This window comes from Anguilla anguilla, chromosome 3 (genome assembly GCF_013347855.1).
Source record: "Anguilla anguilla isolate fAngAng1 chromosome 3, fAngAng1.pri, whole genome shotgun sequence".
Lineage (NCBI taxonomy): Eukaryota > Metazoa > Chordata > Actinopteri > Anguilliformes > Anguillidae > Anguilla > Anguilla anguilla.
In genome coordinates this window covers 3,735,784-3,751,680 of record NC_049203.1, presented here as the reverse complement: position 1 = coordinate 3,751,680, position 15,897 = coordinate 3,735,784, and the positions used below count along the sequence as shown (strand labels likewise).

The 15,897-nt window shown below is 45.4% G+C and overlaps 1 protein-coding gene across 3 annotated transcripts in view; it reads left to right on the top strand.

The window, feature by feature from the left end:
- The window catches only part of LOC118224113 (calcium/calmodulin-dependent protein kinase type II subunit alpha), a 64,255-nt gene extending 50,383 nt beyond the window's left edge, over positions 1–13,872 (top strand). For 2 of the 3 annotated variants that reach the window (XM_035411304.1, XM_035411306.1), the window contains 8 exons: positions 9–51; positions 1,783–1,823; positions 3,376–3,408; positions 4,120–4,168; positions 6,710–6,785; positions 8,369–8,463; positions 9,671–9,917; positions 12,029–13,872. In XM_035411304.1, the coding sequence (XP_035267195.1) occupies positions 9–51; positions 1,783–1,823; positions 3,376–3,408; positions 4,120–4,168; positions 6,710–6,785; positions 8,369–8,463; positions 9,671–9,903 (570 nt within the window). In that variant the 3' untranslated portion in view covers positions 9,904–9,917; positions 12,029–13,872. The remainder of the gene's footprint in view (positions 1–8; positions 52–1,782; positions 1,824–3,375; positions 3,409–4,119; positions 4,169–6,709; positions 6,786–8,368; positions 8,464–9,670; positions 9,918–12,028) is intronic. The other variant, XM_035411305.1, reaches the window with a different exon arrangement.
- The last annotated feature ends 2,025 nt before the right edge of the window (positions 13,873–15,897 follow it).

Here is a 15,897-nt window from a genome sequence, read left to right as displayed (position 1 = left end):
TGTCCCAGGGTGCAATTTTGACCACCATGCTGGCCACACGGAACTTTTCAGGTGAGTCCGGAACAGGAACGCTATCCGGCAAGATTCCGTATTCCGAATGGATTATCACTGTCTTATCTATGTCTATCTCGCCTCTGTGGACGGAGCCTCCCACAGGGATGTGAGGACTTTCAAAGCCTCTTCTGTTTCAGCATTTCTGTATTAAATACCACAGTGAAACATCCTTCTCTATGATATCCAGAAAGAAAGTTCTCTTTCTTTCGTTTATGAGTTAGTGAACAACGTTCAGAAATAAATAGCAGGCTGAAAAAAATAAGGGAGGGACAGCGAAGGATTTCTAGACTGTCATACCAAAGGAGGAGTAACTTGCCTTCTGTTAATCTCTCTGACGTTAACTCTCTCCTCCTTGCTCGCGTTACCTTCGCCTGCTCTCTGGCCAGTTCATGCCACTAAATGTTTCTATCACGGTTTATGGAACTGTGAGACTCTAACAACCCTCACCACGAGTGTCTAGATTGTCAAACCCCCCCCCAGCCCCTGCCCTAGGGAATCCGGCTGTCATTTTCCAGCAATACATCACGCCCCCGCCCCCCCACCCCCCCCGAAAAATTTCATTTCAGCACTTTAAACCACAGCCCATCAATCTTCCCTCTTTTTTTTTCCTTTAAAAAAGGAGGAGATCTGTGTCTGTCTTAATGCACTCTGACGAAAGATCCGGCAGACATCGCAGCTTCTTGTTTCTATTATTAAGCCCCCCCGAAATTCGCTGACTGGCCACGGCTGCCCCCCTTTGAGCGCCCCAGGAATCCGACAGTTACACTGTGGACGGGGTCCAGGGGATGGCCCCACATCGAGGATTTCATTGGCTTAAAAATTGTTTTCTCCCTCTCCACCCCAACTGATGTGTGGTGAGCGTTCTGGTGCAAAATGGCTGCCGTGCATTGCCCAGGTGGGTGCTACACATTTGCTGGTCACTGTAAAGGTATGACCATCTGGAAAAGTGCGATATATAAATTCATTCATTCATTCACCTGACGCTGCAGGCTGAGGGGATCACGCTGCCCCCTGCTGTTGAGGATGGTGTCTGCGCATCCCAGAAGCGTAGCGAGGCTAAAATTAGCCAAACTGTCGAGCGTGACAACTTACTAAAAACACACAGGCTCAGCTCTTTGCCACGAAATGTAAACCAAGTGGAAGGGTCAGTAGGGGGAAAGGGCAGGAGTGTGACTGAGAGGGGGAGGGTAAATTGAAGCAACTGGACGGTTTTAACCGGCCAAACGGCTTGCACAGATGCGCAGATGTAGCTGAACTCCTCAAGCGCCGATTCATTACAGAGTTTTATTTACTCAGTATAATTTTAAAAATCCCAACAACCTCCCACAATTTATCTACTGAAGACTTAAAACAGGTGGCCGTCTGATTTCTTGGCCGTCTCTGCTTTGCCAAGTCAGCATTTTTTTTCCTGAAGGATGAATTTTTATTTTTAATATTTTGTGGAGTTTTTTGGGATTTCACGCTCGGCTGCCTCTCGTACCCTGTCCCCCTGCTACGCGTGGTTGCCCTCGTCAGGGGTCCCAACGTCGGAGGAGATAAAAAGGAACAGACGTCTCGTCTCTCGACGTTTTTCCAGAGGATCTGAGCGACAGTGTGGCTTTGCTTCTTTCCTTTCGAGCCCCCCGTCCGTCGCCCCGAGGGTTCCCGCCATGTTCCTCGCCCTCCTGTTCTGGGGTTTCCTTCCCTTTCTGATGGCGCTCTCCCTCTTTTTCTTCCTGTCTTCTTCAGGAGCCAAAAGTGTGGGGAACAAGAAGAGCGATGGAGTGAAGGTAGGGGTGAACAGAAGCCTGATTCCCGACCGTTCCGGACGTATTCCCAGCTGCTCCGATCACATTCCCGACCGTTCCGGACGTATTCTCAGCTGTTCCAGAAATCCAGCTGTTGGGTGTTACTGTCACTGTGGAGGAGCCAGGCAGGGCTCTGGCTTCCGCATGGGCGGGGGGTGCATCGGGGGGGGGGGGGGGGTGGTGGGGCGGGGGGGGTGGGTTCCGGGATTGTGTTGCCGAACCTCTGTGTTGGCCATGTCCAGAACCATCCCTGGGAGGAATACGGGAGAAGCGGGGGTCTGCAAGCTTCACCGTTCTCAGCGTGCTTAAACCCCCTCTATGCCCTTACTGATTGGACGTAATGGGGTACTGGATGCTTACTGATTGGACGTAATGGAGCACTGGGTGCTTGGTGATTGGACGTAGTGGAGCACTGGGTGCTTGGTGATTGGATGTAATGGAGCAGTGTAGGGGCGTGGAGGAGTTTGGGGCTCCAATCGTGGGTCATTATGGATCCGTTTTTTGATGTCTGATGTTCTAAAACTATTCTCTCGGCAGATACTTTCAGTGGTGTTTGTGTGTGTGTGTGTGTGTGTGTGTGTGTGTGCTTGCATTCATATGAGTGAGTGTGTGTGTGTGTGTGTGTGTGTGTGTGTGTCCCTGACATCCCAGTGATGGTGATCAGTATTAGGGCCAGTGGTCATATCATGGGAGAGATTAACGGGTCTGGGGTTTCTCCTATTGGAGCTCGAGCTGTGTAACTATAGAGATAAAGGGTCACTGAATTTGAGGGTCATTAGTGTCAGGGGTTAATGGGGTCCAAGGTCGCTGGGATCAGGGGTCACTATCCCCGTCTACCTCAGTCCTCTTCTGTTGCCTGTTACTGAGTGCCTGGGCATATTCACACAGCATCACAAAGAGACACACATACAAACACACACAATATCACGTGCAAACGCTTATACACACATGTGCATTCACTCACAAACACACCCATATATACATATGCACAGTATTTCTGGCTCTCTCTGTCTGTCTGTCTGTCCCTCTCTCTCTCTCGCACGCACAAACACACACACACACACACTCACTCATATGAATGCAAGCACACACACACACACACACACACTCACTCATATGAATGCAAGCACACACACACACACACACACACTCACTCATATGAATGCAAGCACACACACACACACACACACACACACACACACATATGAATGCAAGCACACACACACACACTCATATGAATGCAAGCACACACACGCACAGTCATATGAATGCAAGCACACACACACACATACACTCATATGAATGCAAGCACACACACACACTCACTCATATTAATGTAAGCACACACACGCACACACACACACACACACACACACACACACACACACTCACTCATATGAATGCAAGCACAGACACACACACACACACACACACACACACATTTCTCTTGGCTCCTCCCTCTCGTGGCGTCCTGCTCTCCGCCTCCATCCCATCCCGTCTGTTTCTGTCTAACTTCTTCTCACTTCTCTTCCAGAAAAGGAAGTCCAGTTCCAGTGTGCAGCTGATGGTGAGTGTGCAGTGCCCTCCCCTCTCCACGTCCTCAGCTGTACCCAACGCCCGTACCCCCCCACCCCCCCAGGGCCAGTGCTGGGACACTCCCCATTTAATGGCAACAGTAGTCACCTAACAGGCTCCTTGGCCAATTCTGGGAGAGCAGCAAACCCAGGGGAAGTGTTTGGTTGGACGTACGAGATTAGCCTTGTGCCTTGTGTTGGTTGAGTGCGATTGGTCCGTTCAATGGAGCACTTTCCCCACCGGTTGCTTTTTCAAAAAAACTCAACCTCCCAGAGTTCCCTGGGTGCCTTGAAAGCATCCCAATGAGAAAATGTTTAATTCAAGATGGAGCTGGACTTTCTTTTTGCTGTTGTTGTCGTCGTGGTGACATTTCATTTTCAGTGTTTTCCAAGCCATCGCTTTTTTATATGTGGACTTGGGTTCACGTTGGGGGAACAAACAAAAAAATGTCTCTCCACTGTCAGGTTTGTCGTGTGCCCTTCCCTGACCTCACGTTACCTCCTCTAACCTGAATAATTTGCAGGTGAATGTTTTTATTCAAAGGTGCTGGTGTCATGGAGAGGGTGGGGGGGTGAGGGGGGGGTCATGGAGAGTTTAAAAAGCGGCTGGGAACGGGACCACGCAAGGGCCGAATTTTCCCTCTCGCCAGCCGCGCCTCGAATGCTCACTCTTGTCTGTGTGTTCCCCCCCCCCCCCCCACCAGGAATCCTCAGAAAGCACCAACACCACCATCGAGGACGAGGACTCTCGAGGTACGGACCGTTAGAAAGAAACTCCTCCGGGAGCTTCCGCGTCCGCGGTCGCTCGGCGTGACAGCGTAGCCGCGATGAGCGCGCGGCGTGTGTGTGTGCGCGAGTGACGATGACGACTCCCTGCTCCCGAGCGTCACGCAGATACGCGCGCTGTGGCGTCCGGGGGCTTAACACAGAACGCCTTCCTTTCACCGAGGGGGGGGGGGGGGGGCAACTCAACACCTGCTGATACCACAGAACCAAAACCGTTGAGCTAAATGTGGCCGCGTCCTCCTCCTGCTTGGGGTCCCGGTCTAACGGCTAACGGCTCACACGTGGCCTAGTATACCACTCTCCACTCAGCCTAAGCGCAATTGCGCCTGGAGTAAGACGGTTGTGATGTCATTCAGAAAAAAAAATACAAAAGAGGAGCTCCACCAATCACAGAGTGCGTTGGAAGCAGTCAATAGAACGTTGATGATGACTGGTGGGTAGTTTCTGGCGGCTTCCTGGTGATTCCCACAGAGATTCCAGAAGCATAGGTGTGACATTGTTCCGTTGGTTGTTATCAATCTGCTCTGCGATTGGTGGAGCTCCTCTTATTTATTTTTTTTTATGACATCACAATTGTCCTACTCCTATTTCACTATCTGTGGTTCAGCATCCTCCCCTGTAAAAGAAGAGTCTTTTTGTATTGGTACTGTATGTGTACGTATGATGTCTGTGTGTGTGTGTGTGTGTGTGTGTGTGTGTGGCGGGGGGGGGGGGGGGTGGGGGGGTGGGAGGTGGGAGGTGGGGTGGTGGATGCTGTGGGACTATCTTGTGCCCTTAAGCTCCTCCAGGTGGTAGAAAACTGGCGGTCTACATTGATAAATTACGCTGCTATTCAAAATGCCATACCATCAATTATCCACAGGCTCCACTTGTATTTGCAATAGTGGTTCGAGCAAACACTTATCACCCCATTGCCCTTCCTACCGTCTGCCACTAGAGTACAGTCTAATATCTTTTTTCTTTATGTAAAATCTTCATCCACCTTCCACCTGCTTAGAGGTGCACTGCATTCAGAATCCGATAATTAGCAGCGTTATATGAGAAGAAGCATTATAACAACATCAAGCAGGGCCTCACAAAAACAACAGGCCAGATTAATCATTGCCTGATAATCTGGAGGGAAATTATCACTGAGTTGAGTCTCTTCTTGTGGATCAGAGAGTCTCTGGTTTCGTTTAGTGTTCCGACAAGCTATCCCACAATGCATTTTTAATCCACCGAGCAAAGAATTTCCCAGCATCAGCATGAACGCTGTTCTGTGCTAATTTCAGAAATGGGTTTGAAAATGCTTGCTCGGTCCACTTTGTTAATCCCCGTTGAATGTCTTAAACAATTAAGGTCAAATCCCTGTTTACCATGATGTTATTCCTAACTGCAGCCCAGAGCTAAATCTCTGTGCAAAAGGTTTGATGTTGATGATGTAACAGGAGCTAGTGTGGAGCCACTGGTGCAAGTCTGTGGATAGGAAGAAACTTATTTGTTGCAAAAAAACAAAAACAAAACAAAGTTCAGAGTAATGAACTGTTCAACATGCACGAAAAACACATTTGTTCACTCAGATAATGTGCAGCCAACCACTTGGTTGGAACCTTCAAGTGATTAGAGGTCCTAGCATGGAGAAAATATTTTTTTTCTCTCCTACAGATAGGTTTGCATTTCCTCCCACTGACATAGAGCAAAAGCTTATTTCCACTGACGTCATCAGTGGCATTTTTGGGGGATACCTGGGATACCTTGGAACTCTGGGATACCTGCATTTTGGAAGCTTTGTTTTTAGCTGTTGTCCACACCGTTAAGGCATAAGATCACACACAAACATGCCCCCACATGCAAACATAGACAGACAGAGGCACGTACATACACACGTCTCCCCCCCCCCCCCCCCGCGCACACACACACACACGCATATCCCCCGGCACACAGACAGCTACACACACACACACACACACATTCAGGAGTTAAAACAGTTGTGAGGTCTTACAGTATATGTGCACACGAACAAAGCTGAATATGAACAGGAGTGACTGTACCACATAAACAAAGCTGAATATGAACAGGAGTGACTGTACCACACAAACAAAGCTGAATATGAACAGGAGTGACTGTACCACATAAACAAAGCTGAATATGAACAGGAGTGACTGTACCACATAAACAAAGCTGAATATGAACAGGAGGAGCTGTACAGGGGGAATTACACAGGGCGATTTTTTGTAATCCAGTGTCAGAATAACACTATTATATGCCGGACACCTTTCTCAGAAATAGTCAGCGTGCTCTGAACTGACACATTTTTACAGGAGATGCTACATCTCAATGACAGCACAAGGTGCTCCAAGGGGACCTTTTTATATTGCGTTCGCTAGATAGACACATCTGCTCGGGGAAAAAATAAATTCGACCACAAGTGGCGTTTACTGGGGCTGTCTCTGAGCAAAGCCCTCTGTGTGTGTGTGTGTGTGTGTGTGTGTGTGTGTGTGTGTGTGTGTGTCTCCGCTTGTTTTGCAGTGAGGAAGCAGGAGATCATTAAGGTGACAGAGCAGCTCATCGAGGCCATCAGTAATGGAGACTTCGAGAGCTACACGTAAGTGACAAGCTTTATATCCCTGAGCTATCGGCCTTCTTCTGAGATAGTCGGTACGAGAAATTTGTTCTTTTTTTTTTTTTTTAACAAAAAAATTCAGCTGGCAAATCCGTTTCATGGCAAGTACATACAGATATCAATCGCTTGACATTCCTACGACCCCAAAACAAACTTCTTTTTTTTTTCTGTGGCTGCCTCAAAACTGGGAAACTATTTGTTTTTCTTTGAGCATCAAAAGCCAAATACTGTTTTTCACATTTGATTTTGTAACTTTAAAAGGAATTGCAGAAAGGGAAACCGCGGGTGATTCACGCCAAGCGTTTGCAAATTGTGAAATCTCTGGTTTCAGACACTTTTAAATTGAGCCATTTTGTTAGCCTATGAACATTTGAGCTGTGTGACCAACGCGCGGTGGTGATCAGCCTGAGGTCATGACTGAACGAGACATCAACTTCCTTCCACGACTGCCAGAAAATGTGACAACATTAACTACATTGAGTTGTGGAAAGGAAACTTTATTAACAAATTTCTAACCTACTTCATAAATATGCAGAAGAAAGTGCTGGGGGTAGGGATGGGTGGGTCGTGTTCATATAAAATGATTTGTCTCAGAATTCACTTATTTTTCATGGTTTGAATTTTCATACGAGAAATAGTCTTTTTTCATACGAGAAAAAGTCTTTTTGAAAGCCTTTCTAACAAATTACTTTATAAAAAAAAAAAAAAAAAAAAAAAAAAAGACATGACTCATTGATTTCGTAAGTGAAATTGCTCACTGCAGACGAGACAGGAAGGAATCCTGGTGGTGTAGACCCAAGCCAGAACACTGCTCCGTCTGTACGGACGGATAAGTCAGCGGCCTACGCCTCTCGTAGCGGAGTTCCCCTCTCCGCTTCTGCCTTTGCTGCTCAAGTGTAGCGTCAAATGAAGAGTAGCATTACAACCTGCATTCCTGGGGCGGGGGGGGGGGGGGGGGGGGGGGGGGGTTTGGAGGTGACCCTGATGAGATTATCCAGGTCTCTTGCTGGGACCGGCTTGCTGCTCTTTCATTTTTGGGCATGGTTTCAGAGCGAGGCTGTGGTACGGTCCCGGGGCAGGGACTGGTATCGATTTGGTTTCAGTTCAGAAAATTTCAGGAAATGGATTTTCACTTTCGCCCGACGAACGGACAAACGCACGCAAAATGTTCGACGGAGCATTTCTATCTGTCGGTCAAATTTTTCACTTCCTTAAATCTAATTTCGGGTTTGTCGACTGAAGTGAATTTTCCCCAGCCCCACGGCTGCGGCGTTTGTTTTGAGAGTCAGTCTGCTGGTCAGGACCGACCACATGGAAGCGCCGATTACCGATTGGCTAATGACAGAACGTTCTGGAATTCTCTTTGGGGGGGCGAAGGTCTCCTCGGGGGTCCTGAACCCAAATGTATCTCACAGTCTGTGGTACTTCCGAGCCTGTCTGTGTTTGCCCTGCTCTTGTGGCTTCCGAGCCTGTCTGTGTTTGCCCTGCTCTTGTGGCTTCCGAGCCTGTCTGTGTTTGCCCTGCTCTTGTGGCCCAGAGAGTGACCACCGCTCTCCCCTCAACAGGAAGATGTGCGATCCCAGCGTGACGGCCTTCGAACCCGAGGCTTTGGGGAACCTGGTGGAAGGCCTGGAATTTCACCGGTTCTACTTTGAGAACCGTGAGTGAGCCCCCTGAGCGCCGCGCCGATTTCCTGTCATGTGACGTACGAGGGTGGCAGGTGCGATCGGTGTATTTAGGCAGTGAGACACATGCGTGCACACGTGCACGTGCTCTCACACTGGAAATGTCAAGAAAGGAGACTCATAGAATATGGAGACATATAAAGATGTTAAAGGTATTTGTCCGTCATCAAAATACAACCAGATTGCGCTCTCTCTCTCTCACGCACACTCTCTCTCTCTCACTTTTTCTCTCTCTCTCTCTCTCTCTCTCTCTCGCACTCTCTTTCTCTTTCACACACACTTTCTCTCTCTCGCTCTCTCTCTCGCTTCCTCTCTGGCTCCACTGGGACCGTTTATGGAAGAGATAGACACGGAGCGGAAGTGAAAAACGAAGCTAATTCTCATTAGTGGACGCCGCTGGTTTCGGCCGGCCGTGACTGCAAACAGCAGCTCATTAGCTGTGTGGGAATACGCTGGGAGTCTGCCTTCGTCACGGCGAGGGCCGGGGTCTGGTGTTCAGCCTCCATCATGGGGAGAGCAGGGGTCTCATTTTCACAAAAGAGGAGAGCGCTCTAATGTGTGTGAGAAGCCCAATTACTGAGAGAGAGAGAGAGGGAGAGAGACTTTTTTTACTTTTAATTTCCCTTTATTATTAACAATAAAAAGCTTTCTTTCTACCCCAAAATCCCCACTATTTACAAAAAAAGAAAGGAAAAGGTAAAAATAACTACAGAGGGTTAAAATTAAAAGACTGACAGAACAGAAACAAAGACATAAAACAAAAAATGAAAAACAGTTACCAGTAAAACGTAACAAAATTTCAAGAACTTTCAGCAATTCAAAACTTTTACTTTCATCAGGTTCGCAGATACACCCATCCATCCCTCAAAATTATAAAAAATTGGCCACCTTCCCCAATTAATGCATAACATGCATGCTCCAACAAAAGTCTTCCCATTACCAAACCTCTCATTTGAGCAGGATCTTGGAGAACGGCCCTCCTTACACACGGCCACTCTGACTGGTGCGTTTCGCTTCTTCTTCTTCTTCTTCTTCTTCTTCTTCTTCTTCTTCTTCCTCTTCCTCTTCTTCTTCTTCCTCTTCCTGTTCCTCTTCTTCCTTCTCTTCCTCTTCTTCTTCCTCTTCCTCTTCTTCCTTCTCTTTCTCTTTCTCTTCCTCTTCCTCCTCCTCCTCTTCTTCCAGTGTGGTCGAAGAACAGCAAGCCGGTGCACACCACCATCCTGAACCCGCACATCCACCTGATCGGCGAGGAGGCGGCCTGCATCGCCTACATCCGCATCACGCAGTACATCGACTCCAGCGGCATGCCGCGCACCGCCCAGTCCGAGGAGACCCGCGTCTGGCACCGCCGCGACGGCAAGTGGCAGATCGTCCACTTCCACCGGTCCGGCACCCCCTCCGCCCTCACCAAATAAAATCACCCCCCTGGGTAGGCCTCTCCTGACTCCCTCTCCTGTCCCTCTGAACACCTCTCTCTCCTCACTCCTTCTCTCCTGCCTCCCCCTTCTCTCTCTCTCGCTCCCTCTCTTTCAGTTTCTCTCATTCCTTCTCTATCTCTCTCCTTCTCTCTCTCGTCTCCTCCTGAAAGAGGCAAAGGCCTGTAAATTTGAGTTCGTGAGACATGGTGAGATTTTAACACCTTTTTAGGTTCCCGCATAGCAAAATTTGGTCTGGACTGACAGCACATGTTGGTCATGTATTAACTTAACTTGATTAACTTTAGGCTCCTGCTGAGCTTTGTTGCCTTACTCTCTTGCGCGTCTAAGGGAGTGAAGTAACCCTAGTACATGTGACCACTAGTGTGAGTCGTCATCCTTCCCTGTCAGTGACATATTCTGTGGGCTTCAATTTCTCTGCTCACTTTGACTCGCTGAGGCTCCCCTCTGCTGACTGTGCAACCTGTGAGCGCCATCTGGTGGTGCGGATGCCAAACAGAAAGGCCGAAGAGACCTTCTCAAAAATATACTAACATACTTAAGCACTTTCTGCCGCTCAATTGCATTAATTAATCTCAATTAGAAATGAGTAATTTTCCCCCGCTTTCTTCATTGCTGTACCTGAGATTATGATCCGCACAAAAATATTTGGGGAAGTTGTTTAAAAAAGAAAAAAAAAGAAAAAAAGAAATAAGAAACTGCCAGAGCACATTTTCTTAATGTTTTTTTCCCACCATGGGCCGAAAAGGCAGGCGGGACCTGATCAGGGGCCTCATTTATAAAATGGTCTCATCGTTTCGTTTCTTAAATAGCGGCTTACGCAGAAGACCGCAACTGAGCAGTTATTTATAAAATCGCACTTCAGTGTGCGTCTGGCATTTAACTGATGGTTTAACTGATAAGGGGCGATGGTGAAGCAGGTTCCCAAGAGTTCAGTGCCACATTGGATATATATATCACAGGAGTATAAGACACGTATGCCATTTTCAACCCAAGTAAGCATCTTTTTCAGTCTTGGTTTTTTTAAATAAAAATAAAAAATTATATATTTTTATAAATATTTTTCATAAATAGATAAAGCATAAGCTCAACTTGAGCAATGAGTTCAAGATTACGTTTAAGTTAAAATCCATTTTAGTAAATGAGGCCCCAGCTCTCCGACTCTGAGATACTTTGTGAACTTCTGTCAGCAGCACAGCAATTATGCCTGACCAGGGGCCTCGTTTATAGAATTGTTATTGGCTCTAAGATTAAAACATAATCTTGAGATAATTTCCCAAGTTGTGCTTATGGTTGATTTATGAAAAAGTTGCTTACGTCAGTTTAAAGTTTCATATCTGCGTCTTATGCACCTGTGATATTTAAATCTCAAATAAACTCCAATAAGGTGAGTGCAGCCATGATTAAGTAAGTTTTCTCACGCAGTGCACGCTATTTATAAGATATCTCACAATGTCTTAAATAAAAAACACCGGGGATCGATCATGACCCCCATCAGTTGGTTATAAATAAATGTTATTCTTAAAGCGCAAACACAATCCACTTTAGGGATTCAGACAGCCTGAAATCAGCAGTACCTCCACATGACCACCAGGTAATTAACTGATGTTTACTATAAGCTTTACATAAAAATCATCGATTGTATTCAGCTCAAAGTGAGATTTTATAAATATCTGCTTAGTCATGGTTTTTCTGCATAAACCATTCTTTAAGATACTAAGACACAACTATTTAATTTTCAGTTTGATCATTTGACAGTTTTCTAAAGAGAACACTGGTGAGTCGTTGTGCTGAACTCTTGCAAGGCAAGTCCCTAACTTAACAAAATTAGGGACATCCTGACTTTGTGTTCATTTCCTGAGTAGTTACTGACACTATCTCACCCCCCCCCCCCGCATCCCCCCCCAGCCCCTTTGTATGTTCATATCCGCCTCAAAGTGAGATTTTATCAATAACTTTTTAGTCCTGGTTTTTCTGTGGAAACAATAATTTAAGATACAATTTGACCGTGGTGAGTCGCAGTGCATTCTGTCCATATTCTGACCAGTTACTGACACCTGTCTCCTCTCCCCCCCCCCCCCACCCCCCTTTGTTTGCCTTCTAGTTGTGTTCTAAGGTTCAACACAATTTGAGAGGAGGAGTGTCTCCATGGTGCCGGTGACCAGCTAACTGAAGGGGGCGGGGCTGAGGGCCCATCCCCTGCATCTTTCATCTTTTACTTGAAACCCCTGCGCACCCCTGCTCCACCAACGCATATGGTATCATCCAACCCCTGCACACCCCTGCTCCACCAATGCATATGGTATCATCCAACCCCTGCACACCCCTGCTCCACCAATGCATATGGTATCATGCGACCCCTGCACACCCCTGCTCCATTAATACGAATGGTATCACCAAAACAAACAAACAAAAAAAACTATCACTAACCTTGCTGCTGTACATATCTGAGCTTTAGCCCTGTCCAAATAGTTTTGACTCTGCTTTAACCTTTCATTCGTTAGGGGCATGGATATTTACAACAAGGTTTTTCTTTTCCGCTACAGTTTTTGAGCTTTATTAATATTCAGAACTTGTGTGAATTACCATGCACGATTACCAGTGACCCTGGTTTAGGGTTGCTACCAATATTTTCACTGGTTCTGTTGTGACATTTAGGAAATGGACTTGTGCTACAGATGGAGATAACGTTTAAAAACAAGGGACTACTCTAAACTCAGTGCTTTGATCCGATGGATAGCAGTGGATAATCACTTAATTTTCATGTCCTCCCCGTAAGCTTACCTTCCAGTTGACTGCAATGGTCATTTCCATTACTGTACCTAGCATGAGCCAATTTACTGTAAACTGCAGTATTTTTTTTTGTCACTAGGTGTACTATCACAGTTTATATATTATGTATATCGAAGGCCTGGTATATGTTTCCCATATCTCATTTAATGTGCACCAGTCAGACTTTTGATTATGGCGTATGGTCTGAAACCACATGAGTAAAATGGGCCTCAATCTTATTATGCAGGATCCTGCCAGTATCAGGCCCAAGTGTTTGGTCCAACAGAAAAGTGGGTCAGTCTATGATTCTGCGTTTCCCAAAACACAATTAAGTCCGTCATATAAAAGCAAAAAAAAGAGAAATAATTCAAATTGATGCAATACACCATTGTGGTAAATTTTGTAAACATTATGGGTATATATTTTTAGAATATTTGTGCAACAGTGTTTTCATATATAGATGTTGTTTTTTTTTTTTTGTTTTTTTTTGATAATTCAGTGGCACCCCTATGGAAGCTTCAGGCCCGGGACAAAATCTACTGGGAGGGCCGCTCTCAAAATATTTTGTGACAAAAAATTGTTACGCTCCCATAGCCTGGGCCCCCCCCTCAGGCCCCAGTTGCCCACTGGACACGGGCTAATTTATTATTATTTTTCACCAGGTATGAAAGGTTTGAAACATTGGAATGATACCACACTTCCTACAGTAATTTACAGAGTTTAGAGAGAGAGAGAGAGAAATAGGTCATTTCTATTTCTTTGATTCTGACATTATTTTGTGGAAGACAGGGGTATTTTTATATAGCATATATTGCATTAGTATATTAATTTTCTTTTTTTCATTGGTGTGAAAATTTATACAGAGACTTTCATGTAAGAACTTCCATTAGACAAGGTTGTGGTGTTTATTGAATGTTTACTCTTAGGTGTAAGGTAACTCTTCCAGGTATTTGGCACATGGATTGTTTAAAATGTCACACCAGAAGTATTTCTCTTCTCTGTGTACAAAAAGGGATAGCAAAAAAACAAACAAACAAAAAAAAAAAAAACCCAAAAAATAATTGTCTTAATATTTTGGTCTCAAAAGAAGTTGTTTTGCTTGGATTGGAGCATGCAGTTTGTACCGATTGTATGTGTTTTTTTAGAACTATTTAATACATATATATATACACAATACTGTTATATTGCACAAGTAATTTTGACAGGCGAACAAAATGCGGATGAACTTTGATGATGAATATTAATTTCTACTTTAAGCATACTTGAGGGTATTTAACTTCCTGCCCCGCTACAAAAAAATAATGAAAATAATTAATTTTATGATTATTATCATTATTTTTTGTAATCATGGGACCAAAGTCAGATTTATTGACCTACAGCAGCTGGTGGTTTTGCTTTTTCACATTTATATTTGCTTGCATTTGCAATGGGCATTATGGTTCTCGCCAACGAATCTGCCCATTTCCTGCTACATACAAAGGATCACCCCCAACCAATGAGATCACCCCCGTGTGTGTGTCCTTTCTTCTTCGGATTAACCGATTACCTATCAGACAAGCAACGCGTAGATTTTAAACTGGCAGTATACTCCGTAGGAAGAAAGAATTTCAGGATTCAGAACACCGGCGAACATGTCCACGAACACTGTTGTTGGTATACTCAGTGAGAACACCGCACCGTTTAAAGTCACTCCACGCCGCTGGGGCGTGAATAATTATGAATAATTACGAGGCAGCTATTAACCGGGGCTGGAATCTCAACCAGACCTCCGTCTCGCGGCTACGCCATGGTTGTATAAAGACAACGGCTACGCGAGATCACAACACAAAACAAAAAGTTTAAAGTGTTTAAAGAGGCTTTAGTTTATGTCGCTATGCAAAAGAAGAAAAAAGGCGAAGATGGTAGGCCTACGTTCGCCCTCTAAATCAGAGTAGGACGGAGAATGGAGTTTTGCCTGTACATTCGGCAAATGTGAGTTTAGACGAGGGCGTCCACTTTCTCTTATTCCGAATGTGTGCTATGCGTTTTGATGACTTGCTGAAACGAGTAGCACCATTCATCAAATTCATCAAATCGATTTCATGATTTATTGCGTCATTTGGGCACAGTGCCAATATTTGTTCTGGACCAATGAGGTACAGCTTACGTCACTTCCGGATTACTGCGGAAGACTGAGCTACAATAGGGGCTACATTCTATGGTCACTGGGGTGGGCGGTGGCGTCTCTTGGCCTTGACATTGCGGCTCCGACCACGGTCCACCTGTGCGAAGTCAGAAAATGCAGGCATCCCATTTTGTAGTGGTTTCATTATAGCGTGTGCTATTTACAGCTGCACTAGACGACCATAAAATAATCCTCCTCTGAAGTTTTGCGGTAGCCGAGTCATTTTTACTATTTCCTTTAGCCCACTTAACCAAATAATTAGTTGGCAGAAAGCGTAATCAGCTAACGCTTATTTGCTATATGTGGTAGTCCAGTAGCCTATGCTAAAACAGTTCGCAACTTCGGCTACCAAGCCATTTGACTAGCTAGCTAACCCTAACCGGCAAATATTCCATCTGTCAAACGTGTTTGACGGCTTGTCAGTCGTGTACATTCCGTAAATGTCTACCTGGGCTATGCTGCACGAATGTGACAAAGCTAGAAGCTAGCAAGAAAATAATAATAATTAGAAATTCAATGTACATTATTTTTGTCTTTATGCAACAGGTGGAAAACTTGCTCTTCAAAGTGCGTTGTCATGTTTACACGCCTGTAAATCAGTTATTAAAATACTTGGTAGATTTGTTAATCACCGCTGACGGTGTTACTTTTTATTCGGTAAAAAGTGACTTGCGAACGATCGGTCAGCTAGCGTCACCCAGCAAGTAAACACCACAACCGGCGATGGAGTAGCTAGTAGCAGTTACCGGCTCATTAACTGACTGTGGCGAAACCCTACGACGATAACTTGCTTGGTTAACAGCAGGTCTACCAGACAGTTATATGAAAATTAGCCTAGTCAAATCACCAGTTGTCTACACATCTCTGATTGATTGACCATCAGTGCAGTCGATGTTCTTCCCCTGTAGTTCATATTGCTAATGCGTGAGCTAACCACGGATAGCTTACCTAGCTCACTGGCAAGCTGATATGCTAGCTAAGCATATTCGTTTTGCCGAGAAACATAAATTGAAGATAACTGAACATAATTGTATGAT